Raw genomic sequence first — 19475 nt, forward strand, 5'->3', positions numbered from 1 at the left:
ATGGCGACACGTCGGCGTCACTTCCCTGGTTTTAAAAAAGCACGTAAAAGTCCTCCTACAAGTTGACATGCACACAGATGTAGTAGGAGGACTTTTACGTGCTTTTTTCAAACCAGGGAAGTGACGCCGACGTGTCGCCATTTGTAGTATCTCGGCCAAATATTGTCCTATCCTAACAAACCATACATCAATAGAAAGCTTATTTATTGAGCTTTCATATGATGTATATATCTCAGTTTTGTCAAATTTAACCTTATGACTGGTTTTGTGGTCCAGGGTCACATATTACTTAAAGATAAACTTAAGATGCAAAATGAAGAAATTGTCTTGTTTATGCTCAAAACAAGACTATTTGTGTCAATGGTGTATGAAAATTATTTTTCCATTTGAATTAAGTAAAAATATTTCTGAGCTCACAGGCAGATATTTGTCCTTGTTTTAATCATGAACTTCATTTTGTTCAATTTCACAGAGAACAAGGCTACTTGTATTTTTTTAACAAAAAAACTGTTTTATTTTTTCTGTTTATTTTACAATTAACAAAAAATTGCTTGCTCTATTCTTTTTCTATCTTTTTTTTTTTTTTTTTTAAATTTACTATATAATCTAAAAATTCTTGCTACGTATACTGCATTAATCTAATCTGAGGCTTGTCAGAGCTTACATAGCATTGTTCTTTTGTTGATTTTGATTGCTTCCATTGTCCTCATTTGTAAATCGCTTTGGATAAAAGCGTCCGCTAAATGATTAAATGTAAATGTATCATAATTTTGCATCCTAAGCACTGATTTGTTATATTCCCTTTATCTTTTCATAAATTTACTTTCATAGAACCGTCAGAAACCCTGAAAAAACTGCTTTTTCATCACATTGCCAGTGCCAGTGAGCAGTAATCAAGAGGGATGCGCACAGATGTTATGCACTTCCACCTCTCTCTAACTACTACTGCATTTTTTAGCATCACAACACCCTGTGGGCTTTGCCCACTCACACACACCTAACTATTTACATATTAACTAGCTAACGTAGACAAGCTTAAACAATGTCAATCTGAGAACAAGAACTGATTTGCAAAGTCTTAACCTGTTAAATTGTCTTACAGGTAGTCATGCTCATGAAGAGCAGGCACACAATTGTCTGGTGCGGACACAGCTGCAGCCAGATTGTCCCGCACATCCTCTCCTGTGCTGGCCTCTGTGTTTTGGGGTTCAGGGGGGTCATCGGCAGGATCCTCCACATCTGCATCAACAATGTCCCTGTTCTGAAGACAGAGGTTGTGGAGCACTGCACAGCAAGCAACAACTTCTGGCACAAATGCAGGGCTCACTTCCAGGGCCTTGAAAAAGATGGACCTCCAGCGTGTCTTCAGCATCCCGAAGGCTCTTTCAACTATGTTGCGTGCTCGAGCATGCTTGGCATTGAAGCGAGCCTATACAGGATTCTGTACAGGCTCTCTGTACGGAGTGATGAGGCAGATGGGCGCGCTCAAACAGGGATACCCACCATCTCCGAGGATCCATTTCCCTGCAGGTGGATATAAGCGGCCAGTGTAAACAGGGCTGTTCTTAAGTACCCTGGCATCATGCACCGACCCAGGATACCCAACAAAGATATCAATGAACTTCCCCTTGTGGTCTGTGATGGCCTGCAGCTGTACAGAGTGGAACAGCTTCCTATTACAGTTTTTCTCAATTGCTTAAACACATTTCTTGAAATTTGCCTCTTATTTGCGAAACTCTAAACACAAACCCACAACTCCTAACTCATTTCCCCAAACTTCCTATATTGAGGTCAAAATGAAGCTCTCCACTCAAAACAATTCAATCTTGCTGAAAAACCAAACTTTGCTTTCAGACATGACACACAAATCCTCAAAAACACACACACTACAACACAGTTTTACACCCTGATGAGATCAATTCTAAACAATACTACAAAAACAATCCAAATAAAAAACTTTTCACATTATGAGCACATATTCCTTGATTTAATGTACTGTAGTAGACTACAGACTAAGACTAAGAGTAACCTCCTACTCTTCCTTTTCAAAATTACACATTACTGTATGTGGGATACTGATTGAAAAAGACTGGATAGGATTCACAGTTACACTTAGTGGTCTGACAAAAAATAAATAAATAAATAAAAACGCATTACAACGTCATTGTGAAATAGAAAAGAAAAAGAAATATGGGCACAAAGGTGAAAATAAAAATGAGAAAGTCCACTCACAATTTGTAACTCTTGTGTTATCCTCTGTCTATATATGCTTTCCAACTGAAGGTTCATGAGATGTACCTTTGAGCAATTTCAGAGAACTGCTTTATCATTGGTTGATCTATATCTTCATTAGTGAAAGTCAAGATTCACTTGAATAATTCATGTTAAATTTACAAAAAGTCTAATAGAAATGTTTAGAATATATGATTGACAGTTTATGACAACTAGATCAAAAATTTAGCATTTAGGTAATGACTTATACAATGAGCTAATGACTTGATGTTTTGAGGGTAAGACTATTGCACAGAGAACTATATAATACATTTTGAGCAACATGACAATAGCAGCTGATAATGTAGGAAACCGCAGACAAATGTATAGAATCAGTTGTATGAATATACCAAAGCAATTGCAACTTGATCAGAAGAATGAGAAGCTTTTTATGATGTGCACAAAGAGACTAGATGATGTGGATGTTGAACAAGTAGTTTTGACAATTTCATTTCTGATCTGAAAAAATGCACCAAAGTGACTGAGAAAAACTGTAAGCTTACTTTGGCTCTTTTATCTCCATCGAAGGTTCTGATTGGTGTGTGCTAAATTTTGACTCCTAGTGTTTCCACTAGGATAACTGTGTGCTAATTGAGCTCAAACTTCTCTGACTTGAGTGAACAATATTGAATGCTTGTGCTTTCTAAATGACCACATGGTGTAAGCACTGAGAAATGTAGGGATTTGTGTGTAGAGTTTTGCAGTAATAGTTCACCATATATAACTCATGTGTCAAAGCAGGGAATAGTGTTTATTGTTTAGGGAAATGGGTGTGCTTTTTCAAAAATGGCGTTATAGTTTTGACATTTTAGTTCAAAAGACTGGTTATAGTGTTTTAGCAATTGAGAAAAACTGTAAAGTAGCATGGGGCGTCACCTGCTGGTGCTTTGATCCGGATGTGGCATCCGTCTATTGCACCAGCTACTGTGCAGAAAGCTGGAGACCCAGCCAGCTGGGCAAAACCTGCCCCCACTTCCTCCAGATCATCCGGGGTCGGGAAAGTGATCACCCTCTTCAAAATACAGGTGACCGCCCTGCTAATTTTGTGCACAATGTCATGCACCGTGGACTTTGGAATGTCAAAAGCCATTGACACCACCCTATAAGATGCTGCGTGGGCCAGCCAGTACAAAAACACCAGCACCTCAATGTCAGTTTCCCAGCCATGGTCAAAATCTGACCTCAAGGCAGCAATGAGGGACGTGATGGACCGTCGTGAAAGCCGCAGGCTGGGACAAAGGTCAGATTCCTCTTGAAAATATAATTGAAGAACTGGCACAGCAGCATTCAGGCGGCAGTAGGTTGTAGGGCTCACTGTCTGTAAATGTGTATATAGTTTTTTTTTTAGAACATGTATATATTTGTTTATCTATTCATAATATATTCATTTTATCTATGTATATATTGTATTTATCCATTTATTTATATACACACACACACACACAGCTCACCATCTTTGGTTTTTTTTTAGAATATGTATATATTATTTGTGTATCCATGTATAATATATTCATTTTAACTATGTATATATTGTATTTATCCATTTATTTATATACACACACACACAGCTCACCATCTTTGGGTTTTTTTAGAATATGTATATATTATTTGTGTATCCATGTGTATCAGCAGCTTGTTGCCGTAGGCTTGGCATCTCAACGCACGTTTTACGCACACAACCAATGTCCAGTCTTGCTTCCCATTCTAGTTTAAGTTCACTTTATTTAACATAATGGAAATACATACGATTAATAATGGTGAATACCTTAGCGTCCTGAAGTGCATGTGTGTGGTAAAAACTGTATGCGTTCCCTCTCTCAAGCCTGCTAACTCTACGTGAATGAAACACCGACTTAAAAACCCTATGTGCACATACTGCCCCCAAGTGGTAACAGCCCAAAATACATTCACATCAACACAGGCTCCTACACACCAGCCCCATAATTGTTGGTGTGTAACTACAATTAATCTCTTAAATTATCAAAGGAGCCAAAAATGGTGTATGTGTACTACTTCTTTGACGATCAGTCCATTGTTTCTTCTAACAACAGGCAGATTTTGGAAACCGGTCTATCCAGTAATCCTGTTTTCGTCTTCAGTTGTACAGAGCGGACAAATCCCTTCTGCCTCCGTTACACTCACCCCCCTAAACCTCACTCCCGTCCGGGTCACGGCACCAATGTAACCCCTCACACCCAGGTCCCACCGCACCCGCTCCGAGCGGGTCTCGAACCTGGGTCTCCGGCACGGGAGGCGGACACACTAACAAGGAGGCTAAAGGCTGCAACCCCTCTTTGCAGTCATTTTTCTCACTCTCTTTTGCGACACATTTTCATTAACAGCACCATTATCATTTGCAACGTTTTCCGTAACAACCTTTCCACCATCAACATCAGCAGCCATTTCACAACCGGATTCTTCCTTTCCATCCATGAACAACACATCCAGCACAAACTATCAGCACAGCATGTCTCCGTTTGATCTAAAACTTCACATTCCATTACATGAAGCCTTTAAACAACATAAACAGCACCCACCGGTCTTCCTTGTTGTCCGCCCGTGTCAGCGTTGCAAACTCAATCACAGCAAGCACGTTCCTTCAATCCTCGCTCACTTTCCACATTTGGCGTTTATACCATGTATAATATATTCATTTTAACTATGTATATATTGTATTTATCCATTTATTTATATACACACACACACAGCTCACCATCTTTGGTTTTTTTTTAGAATATGTATATATTATTTGTGTATCCATGTATAATATATTCATTTTAACTATGTATATATTGTATTCTTATAAATACACACACACACACACACACACACACACACACACACACATTGAAGCAACAAGACTCAATGAATAAATTTGAATGAATATATACACACTTATATATATAAGTGTGTATATATTCTAAATGAATTTGTTGTCCTGTGTATTCATTCATAACAATAAACTGCTTTGTCTGTCAATTACTTTGGTGTTCACAGAGGTGTTTTTTTATTCTGAGGTAAAATTTGCTAGCTAAATAAGTAATTATACTTATGTTATTTGATAAAAAATCTACAAGCTGTCTACTAAGGCGTGATCTGCGAGCAGCTGACCGACGGCTTCTCTGAGCTGTCTGTCCAATCAACATTAAAACGCCGAACATTGCCGGTGCCAGTGTTCGTGCAGTGGAGCGGTCTCTTTAAATTTTCACGCTGTTGTGAAGACGCATGACACGTGACAACATCAATATGGCGGATGTAGTATGTCCGAATTCCATTCATACTACCCACATTCATACTATATAGAACATACTGTTTTAACGGTCGGGTAGTACGTTTGAATTTAAATGTAGTACCTACTTAAGTAGTATGCGATTTCGGACGCAGTGATTCAGTTTAAAATTGAGGAAGCGGAAGTGATTGTCATCATGGGCAGCATTACTTCGGTTGAAGGGGCTGGCTGCGTTCGAAACCGCATACTCAATAAGTATACTCAATGGATGTGATCTGCACGTCTTACACCATGTTGACGTTGTCATGTGACAAATGACGTTATAACAGGCGCAACAATTTAAAACATATGAGCGACAGGTTCAATTAATCTTTCTATAAATATTTTGATGTTGATGAAATTTGTTCATTTTATGGTCATGTTGAAGAAACAGCTGTCCCTGATTGCAGTATAACGGATACATTTTGGGTTCATTTTGGGTTGCATTACCTTAGAATGCACTGATCAATAATAAAGATAAATGCTGACCTACAATTAATTATAGTTTTAGTAAAACAAGCATGTTTTTTTTCCAATCAAGTAATTAATTAATGCATATATTAATAAAACAGTAATATTCTATTTACTGACAGCAACATGGATAAATGAGTAAAAAAATATAAAAAATAACCATGAACATAAATAAAGACACATGGAACAAAGCATTATTCAGACATATTGGTATTATAGTCTTTCTCTAGACGCTCTCGCTGTCTCTTTGGTCTCTGAGGATGAAGATACTGCAGCAACATCTGGTTCAGATGAGGCAAAGGGCAGGTGGAGTGATGGAGGGACTCATCGATGGCACTAAACCATTTCCAGGATGCTGCTGTGGATTTCTCCTTTCTCACTGCACAAACCAGTCTGCAGACATTTCAGATCATACCAAGATGCACAAATATAATAAAACAGCTGTCATTTTAACAGCACAATGTCATTAGATCTCCGTATTAGAAGTAACAAAATTACCTAACTTTATATTAAGTTACAGATTTGACTTTTTTCCCCACAAATGCTGCTGTCACCTTTCCTTTCAGGTCCTGCTCCACCACACAATATTTATGAGGTAGCTGTTGTGTTAATTGGATTTTTATCCAATACAAATGCTCCTGAATTTATCAACAGTACTAATAGACAAATGAAATAGATAACTCATGTTTAGTTACTATATGTACATGTGTTTATTTACATTACATTCATCTAAAGCAGTGTTGACAGCAGTGAACTCTACATAAACTCACATAACGTCCATCACTCATTTAGATGTCTGTTTGTTGTTGTCATGTGCTTATTTAATTCTCTCAGAACATGTTCCTGTCAGTTGTTAAATAGACCTTTAGTAATCATCTTTAAGATGTCTATGGTCGCTATTTGTAATAAAACGTGTTTTACAGCGAAATCACAAATATACCTTAACGTTACTGTCTAACGTCTTGACACCTTATGCTGATCAGCAGTTTACAATACAGTTCAACAAATACGATTTTAAGACAGGGAACCATGTTTTGGTTTGTAATACATTTGTAAACACCCTCGTTGCGGTTCCCAATCACGTTCAATGATGTGCATCAGGTGAACACTTCAGAATCTGGGCTGAAGCAGTAGGACATCCGGGGATTTCTCGCCTACTCTTTTATGAACACTGAGGTTTCGAACGTACTTCTTTCTTCACGTACTCATTTTTCCTACTATATAGTAGGTAAGTAGGCATATTCGAACGCACTTTAAGTAGACGTTCGTCCGAATCTTGCGAGAATTAGTGCACTCGCCTACTAATTCTCGCCTACTCTTTTATGAATACTGAACATTCAAACATACTTTTTTGCTCACCTACTGCTTTTTGCCTACTATATAGTATGGAAGTATGCGGTTTCGAACGCAGCGACTGTCTCGTTCGGGGCTGGAATACCTGTTCACAGGTGCCAGAAGTTTCTGTGCAACTCTGACTCTGTGCAACATAGCTGTGTAGCAGTTCTGGTTATACAACTAAATATAAGTTCAGTGATTCACAAGAAAGCTAAATCTACAACATGTTTTCAGTTTATACAGTAAATGTTTGACTTTGTAAAGTAAAATGCAGACACTACTACTACTTTGAACAGCTTAATATTTATTTTTCTTCATTTTCAGTAAAGTAATAACAAATTTGATAATTTTTTCTTCATGTTTTGATTTAGAATAGAATTGGCAGTGTTTAAAATAAAAGTTATAATGATTTTGAACTTTTTTAGTTACATTGCTATTATTTTGAACAACTGTATATGGTGGTGTTGTCTGTAATAATTTATATGTAGGAATGTATAGATATTTTATAAACATGATGTATTGTGTGGCTGTAACATTTGTCATTTGTTAGAATTTAATGTAAATATTTTATATGTTGTGTAGTATGTTTTCTTAAGGACCCCCAGGCTATGACTCAGCCACCGCTTTCCAAACTCCATGATCCACAATGGCTTCCTGAACTGTCTGATCCACCATGGCTTCCTGAGCTCCATGATCTGCCATGGCTTTCTGAGCTTCCTGATCAACAATGGCTCCCTGAACTGTCTGTACAGCTATTTTTGAATAGTTTTACTCACTGTGTGAGCAGTGTATTGTTAAAAATGACCGAATTGTGTAATTTAGCAACAGAAAAAATGCTGTATTATTATTATTAGTAATATTTTGATTCAGAGAGATCAACACATGGAATTGAGTAACATACTCTACATAGTCACAATTTGAAGATTTGAAACTGCAGTAAAGCAAATGTTCTGGTATGGCCTCAGAAGTACAAAAACAAAACAAAAAAAGCCTTGTGGTGAAAAAAAAAGAGATGAAGGATGCATGAAGGTGACCAGATGTAATCCACATTCAGTTCCGGTGTGAACATTGACTAGATTTCACACACCTTTTTTCTCAGTACACTCTTGAACAATGTTTTAGTACTTTTGATACTTTACTTTTGGTACTTTAGTACTACAATTGAATGTATTTCAAAAGGCATGTGTAGATGATTGTAGAAATTGCTAATTTTCTAAACCTTTTCTTGCATTGAAGAAAACGGCAGTTTCTTTCCAGAATGAGTTTGCACATGACATATCAGGCTGCTTTGACGTGTGAAACTCTTCTCACACTGAACACACCTGTATGGTTTCTCTCCAGTGTGAACTGTCATGTGAACCTTAAGGTTTACTTTATGTGTGAAACTCTTTCCACACTGTTCACAGGTAAACGGTTTCTCTCCAGTGTGAATGCTCAAGTGAATCTTAAGACTTACTTTATACTTGAAACTCTTTCCACACTGTTCACAGGTAAAAGGCTTTTCTCCAGTGTGAATTTTCATGTGAGTCTTAAGAACTCCTTTTCGTGAGAAACTCTTCCCACACAGTTTGCAGGAGTAAGGTTTCTCTCCAGTATGAATTCTCATGTGGCAATATAGATTACATTTCAGAGTAAAACTCTTTCCACATTGATCACACTGGAATGGATTCTCTTCAGAGTGACTTCTCATGTGAGTCTTAAGTTCCCCTTCAGTCGAATCACTTCGACGTTACATGGGATCTCGCTTGAGAGACCGATCATCTCTGAGCCTTATATCAAAAGGCCAATTGCAAATTGGCGAGTGGACGTGCGCGGCGGCCACGCCCCGTACATACGGGTATATAAGATGGCCGCGCGCATCACTCAGTTAGACTTTTGCTTTCAGAGCCTTTCTGCTCGAGCCTACAGACTTCAACTGAAAAAGAAAGACAACGTTCCTGAGCTCTTCTCCGCTGACGTGCTGCCATCTAAAAGAGATTGACTAAAAGAGTGTCTTTGGCAGCCGTCAGCGGTATCCTGCGGGCGGCCGTTTTAACGGCCATTAAAAGCCTCCTGCGCTCCAGCGAGCAGCCCCAGCAGTGCACAGAGTGCCGCGGTTCCTCCCTGGGCAGACCAGGATCTATAAGAGCAATTTCTCACGGCCGTGAAGCGTCCTTTTCAGGATGGTATTCCGGCCGTGCGCTACTGGATGTGGCAGTTTCCTCACTTCTGAGGACGGACATGAACACTGCCTCACATGCCTGGGCTTAGAGCATGCTGAGGCAGCGTTCACGGATGGTTCATGCGAGCATTGTGAGTGCATGACCATGGTCACGCTGAAAAACCGCCGCTCTTTTGCGAGACGGCTCCCCTCTGCGCCCCGCGGCCCGTCGTTAAGCCGTCAGTGCTTTTCGGCCGCCGTGGCGAGGCAAAGGGGGGATTTAAAGGTTACGGTGCAGACCGCGCCGCCGGCTTCCAAAGCCCCGCGACCGTCTGCACCCCAGCGTGGCCCCGTTGAGTGGCCAGAGCAGTATGCTTCCCCGGTATCCGGGCCGAGCATCTCCTTTGGCGCTCCTCCAGAGGAAGAGATGTCTGTCGCTGCGTCAGAGGGTGAGTCTGACGGCGAGGCGGATATCTCGCCGGGCCAGCGCCCTCCCGTGGTTGCTGCTCCGGCTGACATGGACGCTGAGCTGTCGGCTATGCTCCTCCGTGCCGCCAGGGGGATCGGCCTCGAGGTGTCAGATCTACCTCCTCCCGATCCCTCTAGGCTTGGCGACTGGTTCCTGAGGGGGGCGCCTGCGGTTCCGCCGCGCCCTCCCTCCGTTCCATTCTTTCCGGAGGTGCATGAGGAGCTGGTCAAAACCTGGCGGGCGCCGTTTTCATCGCGTCTCCGCCCCAGCTCCTCCCCCCTCGCCACCCTCGATGGCGGGGCAGCCCGGGGATACGAGTCGGTTCCCCAGGTGGAGCGCGCTGTCGCGGTGCATCTGTGCCCGCGTGGCGCCACCACCTGGCGGGACCGACCGCATCTACCCTCCAAAGCGTGTGAGCGCTCGTCCGCCCTTGCGGGCCGCGTCTACCGCGCTGCTGGACAGGCTGCCTCTGCCCTCCACGCCATGGCCACCTTACAGGTCTACCAGGCGCAGGCGCTGAAACAGCTGGACGAGGGTGGTCCTGATCAAGAAGTGATGCAGGAACTCCGCGCCGCCACCGACTTCGCTCTTCGAGCGACGAAGGTCACGGCGCGGTCTCTTGGTCAGGTGATGTCCACAGCCGTGGTCCAGGAGCGACACCTATGGCTCAATCTGGCTCAGATGGCGGACGCCGACAAAGCTCGCTTTCTCGACGCCCCCGTCTCCCAGAGCGGCCTGTTCGGCGACACTGTCGAGGATTTCGCCCAGCAATTCTCGGCAGTCCAAAAGCAGACGGAGGCCATCAAGCATATCCTGCCCCGCCGCGAAGTCAACATCCCGCCGCCGGTGGCCCCGCCTCCGCCTGCCCGTCGCCGAGGGCGCCCCCCTGCGGCCAGTAGGTCAACTCCAGCTCCCGCCGAGGGTCACGAAGCCGGGATGGCTACCCGGCGCAGAGCCGGCCGCAGGAGAGCGGCGCCGCCCGCCTCTCAGGGACCGGCTAAGAAAACCCCCCGCAAGAAACCTGCGAGGCGTCCCTGATGCGGGCAACCCAGAGGTGGTGGAGATTGCTCTTCGGGGGACAGTGACATCAACTTCCCCACTCCTGGTGGAGGGCCGGGAGCTTCTGTGCACACAGAGCTTAACATCGCCGCCGGCCTACGGGTCGGCGGTACCCACTTTTTCACAAAAAGAGCAAATTTCCTCACCTCTGGGGCCTCGGCCCCGAGTTCCCCTCTCGAGCAGAACTTACACTCCTCGACGTCGGACTCGGAGCCCGGCATCGCCAGCGCGGGATCCAGGGAAGAAGGTAAGCGCTGCTTTTCGCGGCCAGACTCTCCCCCAGAACTCAGCGTTCTCTGGGGTCAGTCCCCTTCCCCCCGCCCCCTTAGGCTGCCCCACCGCGGTCACGTCGGTCAACGTTCCCTTGATACCGCTAGCGAGCCGGTTGAGCGCGTGGCTTCAGCTCCCCAACCCCTCGCGGTGGTTGATACGGACGGTACGTCTCGGCTATGCGATTCAATTCGCCAGGCGTCCGCCCAGGTACAGAGGTGTCCATTTTACTACTGTCCATTCGGACACGCACGCCACTGTCCTGCGTACGGAGGTTGCGTACGGAGTCCCTACTTCATCGTGCCCAAAAAGAGCGGTGGGTTAAGACCCATCCTGGACCTCAGAGCTCTGAATCGGTCCCTTCTCAGGCTGCCGTTCAAGATGCTCACGACGAGACGCATGCTAACCTGCATTCGTCCCCAGGATTGGTTTGCAGCCATCGACCTGAAGGACGCGTACTTTCACGTCTCGATCCTTCCTCGTCACAGACCCTTTCTTCGGTTTGCCTTCGAAGGCCGAGCGTATCAGTACAAGGTCCTCCCATTTGGCCTGTCCCTCTCTCCCCGCGTCTTCACCAAGGTTGCGGAAGCCGCTCTGACCCCTCTTTGGCAGTCGGGGCTTCGCATTCTCAACTATCTCGACGACTGGCTCTTGGTAGCTCACTCACGAGATCTGCTGTGCGAGCAGAGGGACCTGGTGCTCCGGCACCTCAGCCATCTGGGCCTTCAGGTCAACCGAGGAAAGAGCAAACTCTCCCCAGTGCAGAGGATCTCTTTTCTCGGCGTGGAGCTGGACTCGATCAATATGACAGCCCGCCTCACAAACGAGCGCGCGCAGTCGGTGCTGAGATGTCTGGACTTATTCAGACACAAACCAGCGGTCCCTCTCAAAACTTTTCAGAGGCTCCTGGGGCATATGGCAGCTGCAGCCGCGGTCACGCCGCTGGGCTTGCTTCATATGAGACCGCTTCAGCGCTGGTTACACGATCGAGTCCCAAGACGGGCATGGCACCGTGGCACACTTCGGATTGGCGTTTCCCCGCAGTGTCGCCGCCTTTTCAGCCCGTGGTCAGACCCTGTCTTCCTTCGGGCCGGAGTTCCCTTGGGACAGGTTTCCAGGCATGTCGTGGTGCACACAGATGCCTCCACCACGGGTTGGGGTGCTATATGCAACGGGCAAGCAGCCTCGGGCTCCTGGATAGGACCTCAGCTGCAGTGGCATATCAATTGCCTCGAGTTGTTGACCGTGCTTCTGGCCCTTCGTCGCTTCCGATCGACGCTGCGTCAGAAGCACGTGCTTGTTTACACCGACAGCACTGCGACTGTGGCGTATATCAATCGCCAGGGCGGCCTTCGCTCACCTCGCATGTCACAACTCGCCCGCCGTCTGCTCCTTTGGAGTCAAACGTGGCTGAAGTCGCTGCGTGCCATTCACATTCCAGGGGAACTCAACCGTGCAGCAGATCAGCTCTCACGGCAGTCCACCCACCCCGGAGAATGGCGGCTCCACCCCGAGACAGTCCAGCTGATTTGGAGTCGATTCGGCCAGGCTCAGATAGATCTGTTCGCCTCCCCCGAAACCTCCCACTGCCAGCTCTTTTTCTCTCTGACCCAGGCTCCCCTCGGCAGAGACGCCCTGGCACACAGCTGGCCGCCGGGGCTCAAGTACGCCTTTCCCCCAGTGAGCCTCCTTGCACAGACCCTGTGCAAGATCCGGGAGGACGAGGAGAAGGTCTTGCTGGTCGCGCCTTATTGGCCCACCCGGACCTGGTTTCCAGAACTCATTTCCCTCGCAGCAGCCCCTCCCTGGAAAATCCCCTTGAGGAAAGACCTTCTTTCTCAGGGGATGGGCACGATTTGGCACCCGCGTCCCGACCTGTGGAACCTTCATGTCTGGCTCCTGGACGGGACGCGCCAGACCTCGCCGGCCTTCCCCAGGCCGTGAGAAACACCATCATTCAGTCCCGAGCCCCCTCTACCAGGCAGGCTTATGCTCTGAGGTGGGGTCTGTTCGTTGACTGGTGCTCCTCTCGAGATGAGGACCCCCAGAGATGCACGATTGCAGTAGTGCTTTCCTTCCTGCAAGAGAAGTTGGAGCGCAGGCTGTCCCCTTCGACTCTCAAAGTCTACGTCGCTGCTATTGCGGCGTATCATGACGCAGTAGATGGAACATCCCTAGGTAAGCACCCACTGGTCGTGAGGTTCCTTAGAGGTGCCCGGAGACTTAATCCTCCCAGACCGCACCTCATACCCTCTTGGGATCTCTCCGTCGCCCTCCGTGGCCTACGGGACGCCCCATTCGAGCCACTTGCCTCAGTTGAGCTAAAATTTCTGTCTCTTAAGACAGCGCTCCTGACTGCACTGGCCTCCATCAAGAGGGTAGGGGACCTACAAGCTTTCTCTGTCAACGAAACGTGCCTTGAGTTCGGGCCCGGAGATTCTCACGTCACCTTGAGACCCCGGCCCGGTTATGTGCCCAAGGTTCCCACCACGCCCTTCCGCGATCAGGTGGTGAACCTGCAAGCTCTGCCCCCGGAGGAGGCAGACCCAGCTTCTGCGCTGCTCTGCCCCGTTCGTGCTCTGCGTACTTACGTAGACCGTACTCGGCACTTCAGGCGCACCGAGCAGCTCTTTGTCTGCTTCGGAGGTCAGCAGAAAGGGAATGCTGTCTCCAAACAGAGGTTGGCCCATTGGGTGGTAGAAGCCATCTCCCTATCTTACTTATATCAGGGAGAGCCATGCCCCTTAGGTGTTCATGCCCACTCCACTAGGAGTGTTGCCTCATCCTACGCGTTGGCTCATGGCGCCTCACTAGCGGACATCTGTAGAGCTGCGGGCTGGGCGACATCCAACACCTTCGCTAGGTTTTACAACCTCCGCGTAGAGGCCGTATCCTCCCGTGTCTTGACGTAAGACTTAGGCGAGCGGGAGGATGGCTGGTGTCGGCTTGCTGCGCCACTCCCACGGGGATCCGTGCGCTATTTCCCAGAATGTTCCCTCCGGCGAACCCTGGGTCCTCCGCGCCCCGCAGTCCGGCCTAGATGCGGAGTAGTTCCTGACTGTGATCCTGCCTGGGTCTCCTTCGCCCCGCAGGTTGTGGCTTAGTTTTTATTATTCCAGCGGAGGAGACCGCTGTTTCCCTCGTGTATCCCTAAAAACCTTTATGGATATATTGAATTATTCTCATTTCCACATGTAAAGATTTCATGTGCTCCGCCCCCCCAACCCATGCTTCAGTACAACTGGCATCCCTGGAAGGGCCCCCTTATTGGGCCTCAGGGCGTTGGGAAGGTTACGTTACACTTCGCCTGCCGGCACGTATACTTGTCAGCACGTGAAGTCGTTGCGTAACGCGGCGTCAGGGTCGTGGCCTTTTCCATAGGGCTAGTTCCCATGTAACGTCGAAGTGATTCGACTGAAGGGGAACGTCTAGGTTACGAAGGTAACCCACGTTCCCTGAAGGAGGGAACGGAGACGTTACATTCCCCTGCCACGCCCTGGCGTCGCGCTGACGCCGGCTCGATCGGCTCTTCAGCAAAAGCCTAACTGAGTGATGCGCGCGGCCATCTTATATACCCGTATGTACGGGGCGTGGCCGCCGCGCACGTCCACTCGCCAATTTGCAATTGGCCTTTTGATATAAGGCTCAGAGATGATCGGTCTCTCAAGCGAGATCCCATGTAACGTCTCCGTTCCCTCCTTCAGGGAACGTGGGTTACCTTCGTAACCTAGACGTTTTCTATTACATGTGAAACTCTTCTCACACAGATTGCAGATGAAAGGCTTTTCTCCAGTGTGAACTCTCATGTGGACAGTAAGGTAATGTTTCTGTGTAAAACTCTTCCCACAAAATTTGCAGATGAAAGGTTTCTCTCCAGTGTGAACTCTCATGTGGACAGTAAAGTTATTTTTCTTTGTAAAACTCTTCCCACACTGTTGGCAGCTGTAAGGTCTCTCTCCAGTCTGAATTCTCATGTTAGAATTAAGGTTTGTACTTTGTGGTTTCTTATTTATTTCTGGTGAGGAAGTCTTTTTATTCTGTGAGCAGCTAACTGATTTTTCTTCAGTTTTGAAATCATGTTCCTCATTTTGATCTTTCTCTTCTGTTTCATTGAGTTCTTGACTCTCCTCTTTCAGTGCCATCAGGTCTGAGGTCAAATAAGAAAAATGAAAATTAACAACAGTTTAATGGCAGAAAGCAACAGACATCAAAACACTTAGACTAGTGCTGCCAATTAATTAAAAAAACTAACTATTTGACAATAAACTATTTCACATTAAATGGAACGTAAAACAACATAAAGATTGTATTTAAAATCTGTGGCTTATTGGCATCTTTTTCACCAAGTAGCCAATGGTAAATGAAGACCAGACTCATTGAGACAAATACTGCTGATGATCTGACTCTATTAAACACATTTCTTTCTAATTTTAGCCATTAATTGTAGCCATAATTAAAACCAATATTTTGTAACATATATATTGTTGTGCTTTTATCACAACTACCATATAATTATAAATAAAAACACTAGCTCCTTTAAAAAAGAAAACACAAAATCTGCCATGTTTATCTTCACGTTAGAGAATTTAAAAGCAGCATTCAATTGAGAAATATTTTCTAATTACACCCAGAGAAGTTACGATGAGTGATTTTGGTTTGTATTTTATTGTTTGGCTCCAGAGTTGGAGAGTTATAAAGTACATGTAACATCATTTCGTATTTAAAATACAAGAAGAATAACTATTACGGAAAATGTAACCTGTTTCAGATGCAGTAAAGTTATTTGATGCATTCATGACGACTAGACTGGACTATTGTAACGCACTACTATGTGACTGTCCTGCATCTTCAATAACAAGCTACAAGCTGGTGTTTCTGAAATATGACTATTTACTGCTTATTATAATGAACATTCACGTTTTAATATCGCACTTTTGATGATAGCAGAAAAAAATCCCTTACAGTTAAAACAAATGTTAACTTACTAAAGTGTCATTGTTTGCTTCAAGCAAAATATCTTTTTTTTGTCAGATACCGCTTTCATTGTTTTCTAATCAAAAGTAGATACTGTGTTTAAATGTTACACACAATATATATATATATATATATATATATATATATATATATATATATATATACACATTTTTTTTTTTTGCTATAGAGCTGGACATTTTAATAAGGTTCAAATGAATGAGTTGAAACATGAAAACCAACCTGTTTGTTCCTCAGTATCTTCATGTTTGACTCTGAATGTTTCTTCAATCTTCATGTCTTCATTCTCCTCTTTAATAAACCCCATCTTTGTTTGTTCCTCAGTATCTTCTTGTTTGACTCTGAATGTTTCTTCAATCTTCACTGTCCTCTTTAATAAACACCATCTTTATAATAGTTTGTCAAGTGGATCTCAGTTCATTCAGCAGGAGTTTTTCTGTGTTTGGTAGAAAGAAAAATAAATGTAAACTAAAACTCTGGGTGTTCCTCAATTATCTCCCTAGTTTAGCAGTCATTTATCAGATTCCACTTTCATGAAAACATTTGCTGTTTGTTGTTCTCGTTGCATTTCCAGTGTTTTGAGCAGCAGATGTCGTAAGTGTGCGGCGATTCAAATCAGTGAATCATTTTGGTGAATCGATTGATTCAGTTGAATCGGAATTTCGAAAAGATCCATTTCTTTGAACACTACTTAGCATACAGTGACCGATTTCATTGTGTAACAATATTCACTATATAGGGACTACAGTGTCACTAAATAAAGCATTACAGTGTTTTGTTGGCTAACAAATAATTTCACAGTTCTATATGCAATTCTGTAAACGAGTTGTCTTGATTTAAACACTTTCAGTTGTTAAAAGCACACACACTAGTGATGTGACGTTTGACACCGAAGCTTCGAAGCTTGTATCAAAAAAACGAAACATCTCACAGTGAAGCACTGTACCGGAGCTTGATTCGTTTTGTCCATAACCACGTGACCTGTGACATCCGAAGCTTCGTTTTCGCACACAACCACGTGACTGCTTCATATTCTGATTCAAATAACGCGAACCCCTTGTGCAAGTATCAAGTGTCATTCACTTTTTGTTAAGAATAAATGATAATACGAATAAATGTGCATGTGTAGTTTTGTGCATATTCATTTTGTAGTTATCCTTGCTTCACAAGCACTTCTAATTAATACTAATATTAGTCAAAATTATTCTTAATTTACTTTGAACATATATGCCTACATGAACCATGCTTATACTTGTATCATTTTATTAAAACGTTTATTTACAGGTCAATTCGAGTAAAATTACTGTTTTTCTGACATAGCACAATTTGATGTGTTTGATGAAACTGTCCAAAATCGCTTTAAGATCTGGGACGCGAAAGCAACTTTTTCCACCTTTGTCCACAAGATGTCATTAGTGTGCAACATGTTGAAAAGCTTCGATCACTAACACACACCTTTCTCCGTTTGAATCCCAGATGCAGGAGCGCGCCGCAGCCTTATGACGTCACATCTCCAGAAAAAAATAAAAGTCTTGTTCGCTAAAATCAATATCATTTAAGATTATAAAACACGTATAATACTTTACAGCTATACGTAGGATGAATTGAAGAGACAAACTGCAGATCTATCAAAAGTCCAAAGTCATTGATACTTATGATATATTTTTATATCTAATACATAGCCTAATAACATTTGTGATATTCTCAACAAGAATAAAGTCCAGTATTTCGGTATTCAAATTACAGGACTGAAAAAAAAAATCTAAATGAATATTTCAAAAGATGTTTTTTAAATCAAAATTAAATTTGTGTTTGCAGAGAGGTATAACTAACTGAAACTGGATCCTTATGACAATGTATTCATCTTTTAAATAAAGATTTAAAGATCTGTGACTGTAAATAATTATATTATATTATATTATATTAATAAATCAAGCACGTCCCGTTTTATGAAAGTCACATTACATGATTTTTGCTGATTTGCATGTGAAACTATACTTTTATGGAGGAGCGAAAGCGCACCACTGGTTAAAGGGCAGAACGCAATAATCGTTTCATCTCGATTACTGCATTTTCATGATCGTTGAAGCAGAAATCGAAACTGAATTTGATTAATTGCACAGCCCTATGTGTAACAGGTATTAAAAGTAATGTTCATTTTGTATATAGAATTACACAAAAAATGTTAAGTATACCCGATATGCCTATCTGTGTGTGCATCTTCCCCTTTAAATTTCTTCAGCAGCGTAAATCTTAATTTCCTTTCTTTGCACCACCTCTTCCCTTTCTGCGCTGTCTCCGCATGGGAGAGGTGGGTTTCTGTCAAGCTCCAATTAATCTGATGTCATCTCTAACTTTTATATCACTTTAAAATATAGTTTTCCTCTTTAAATCATATATTTGACTCTATTCTTCATGTATATTTTGTATTTTCATTAATTCGTTTTTATTAAGATTGTGATTTAATTTTGATGTTTCGTCGATGCGTTCGATGTATATGCTAAATGAGTTGCACTTTCTCCTTTAACAGAAAGTACGAAAAGGGCGAAAACACACTGCTAAAAATCATATTCTGTGTTATCAGGTATGCTGTTTTGTCACTTGTTGAGTTTGTTGTTTAAAAGTCTGCGCGCCCTTTCTGCGCTGTCTCCGCATGGGAGAGAAAGTACGAAAAGGGCGAAAACACACTGCTAAAAATCATATTCTGTGTTATCAGATTAAAGCAGCAGTTGAACCGTCACTTGATGTCCGTCTGGTTACTCGTACAACAGAAAGAAAACACAACGCAGACTATACCGGTTACAAGTGGTGCCGTTGACCATTTCGGATCATCAGATCAGCGCTTCGCAGATCGCCGTGGTTGCGTGACGGCTCGCCGGCTTCGCCGATCTCCTTCTGCCGGGTTTCCTTCGTCGCCATCGCTCGCGGTGGCTCTGTGTTCGCGGATGAGGAGGGCGCGTGTGTGAGATGAACATCGCGGGACAGACTGTGTCATCTTAAAGGAACGGTAAAGCGTGTCATTGCCTGACTGATCGACGACTTCTCTCTGCGGCGAAATTTCGTTCATCGTTGGTGCGTGCTGATGAGAGAGACTGTGTGATAAAGACCGCTGAACGCTTCACTGATCTTTGTGCATCGTATCCTTTATCTGAACAGATTATTGTTATTGACTGTCTATACGTTTTACATGAAAATAAGTG

At 43.9% G+C, this 19475-nt stretch overlaps 1 protein-coding gene across 1 annotated transcript in view; it reads right to left on the bottom strand.

Moving 5' to 3' along the window:
• Window positions 1–19194, bottom strand: part of LOC141321651 (uncharacterized) — a 41424-nt gene extending 22230 nt beyond the window's left edge. The window contains exons 1-4 of the mRNA XM_073833386.1: window positions 19095–19194; window positions 15072–15430; window positions 10976–11129; window positions 8668–9052 (exon numbers count right to left, since the gene is read on the bottom strand). Of these exons, the coding sequence (XP_073689487.1) occupies window positions 8668–9052; window positions 10976–11129; window positions 15072–15430; window positions 19095–19194 (998 nt within the window). The remainder of the gene's footprint in view (window positions 1–8667; window positions 9053–10975; window positions 11130–15071; window positions 15431–19094) is intronic.
• Between the last annotated feature and the right edge of the window lie 281 nt (window positions 19195–19475).

The sequence above is a fragment of the Garra rufa genome, chromosome 1 (assembly GCF_049309525.1).
Source record: "Garra rufa chromosome 1, GarRuf1.0, whole genome shotgun sequence".
In the NCBI taxonomy this organism is placed as follows: domain Eukaryota; kingdom Metazoa; phylum Chordata; class Actinopteri; order Cypriniformes; family Cyprinidae; genus Garra; species Garra rufa.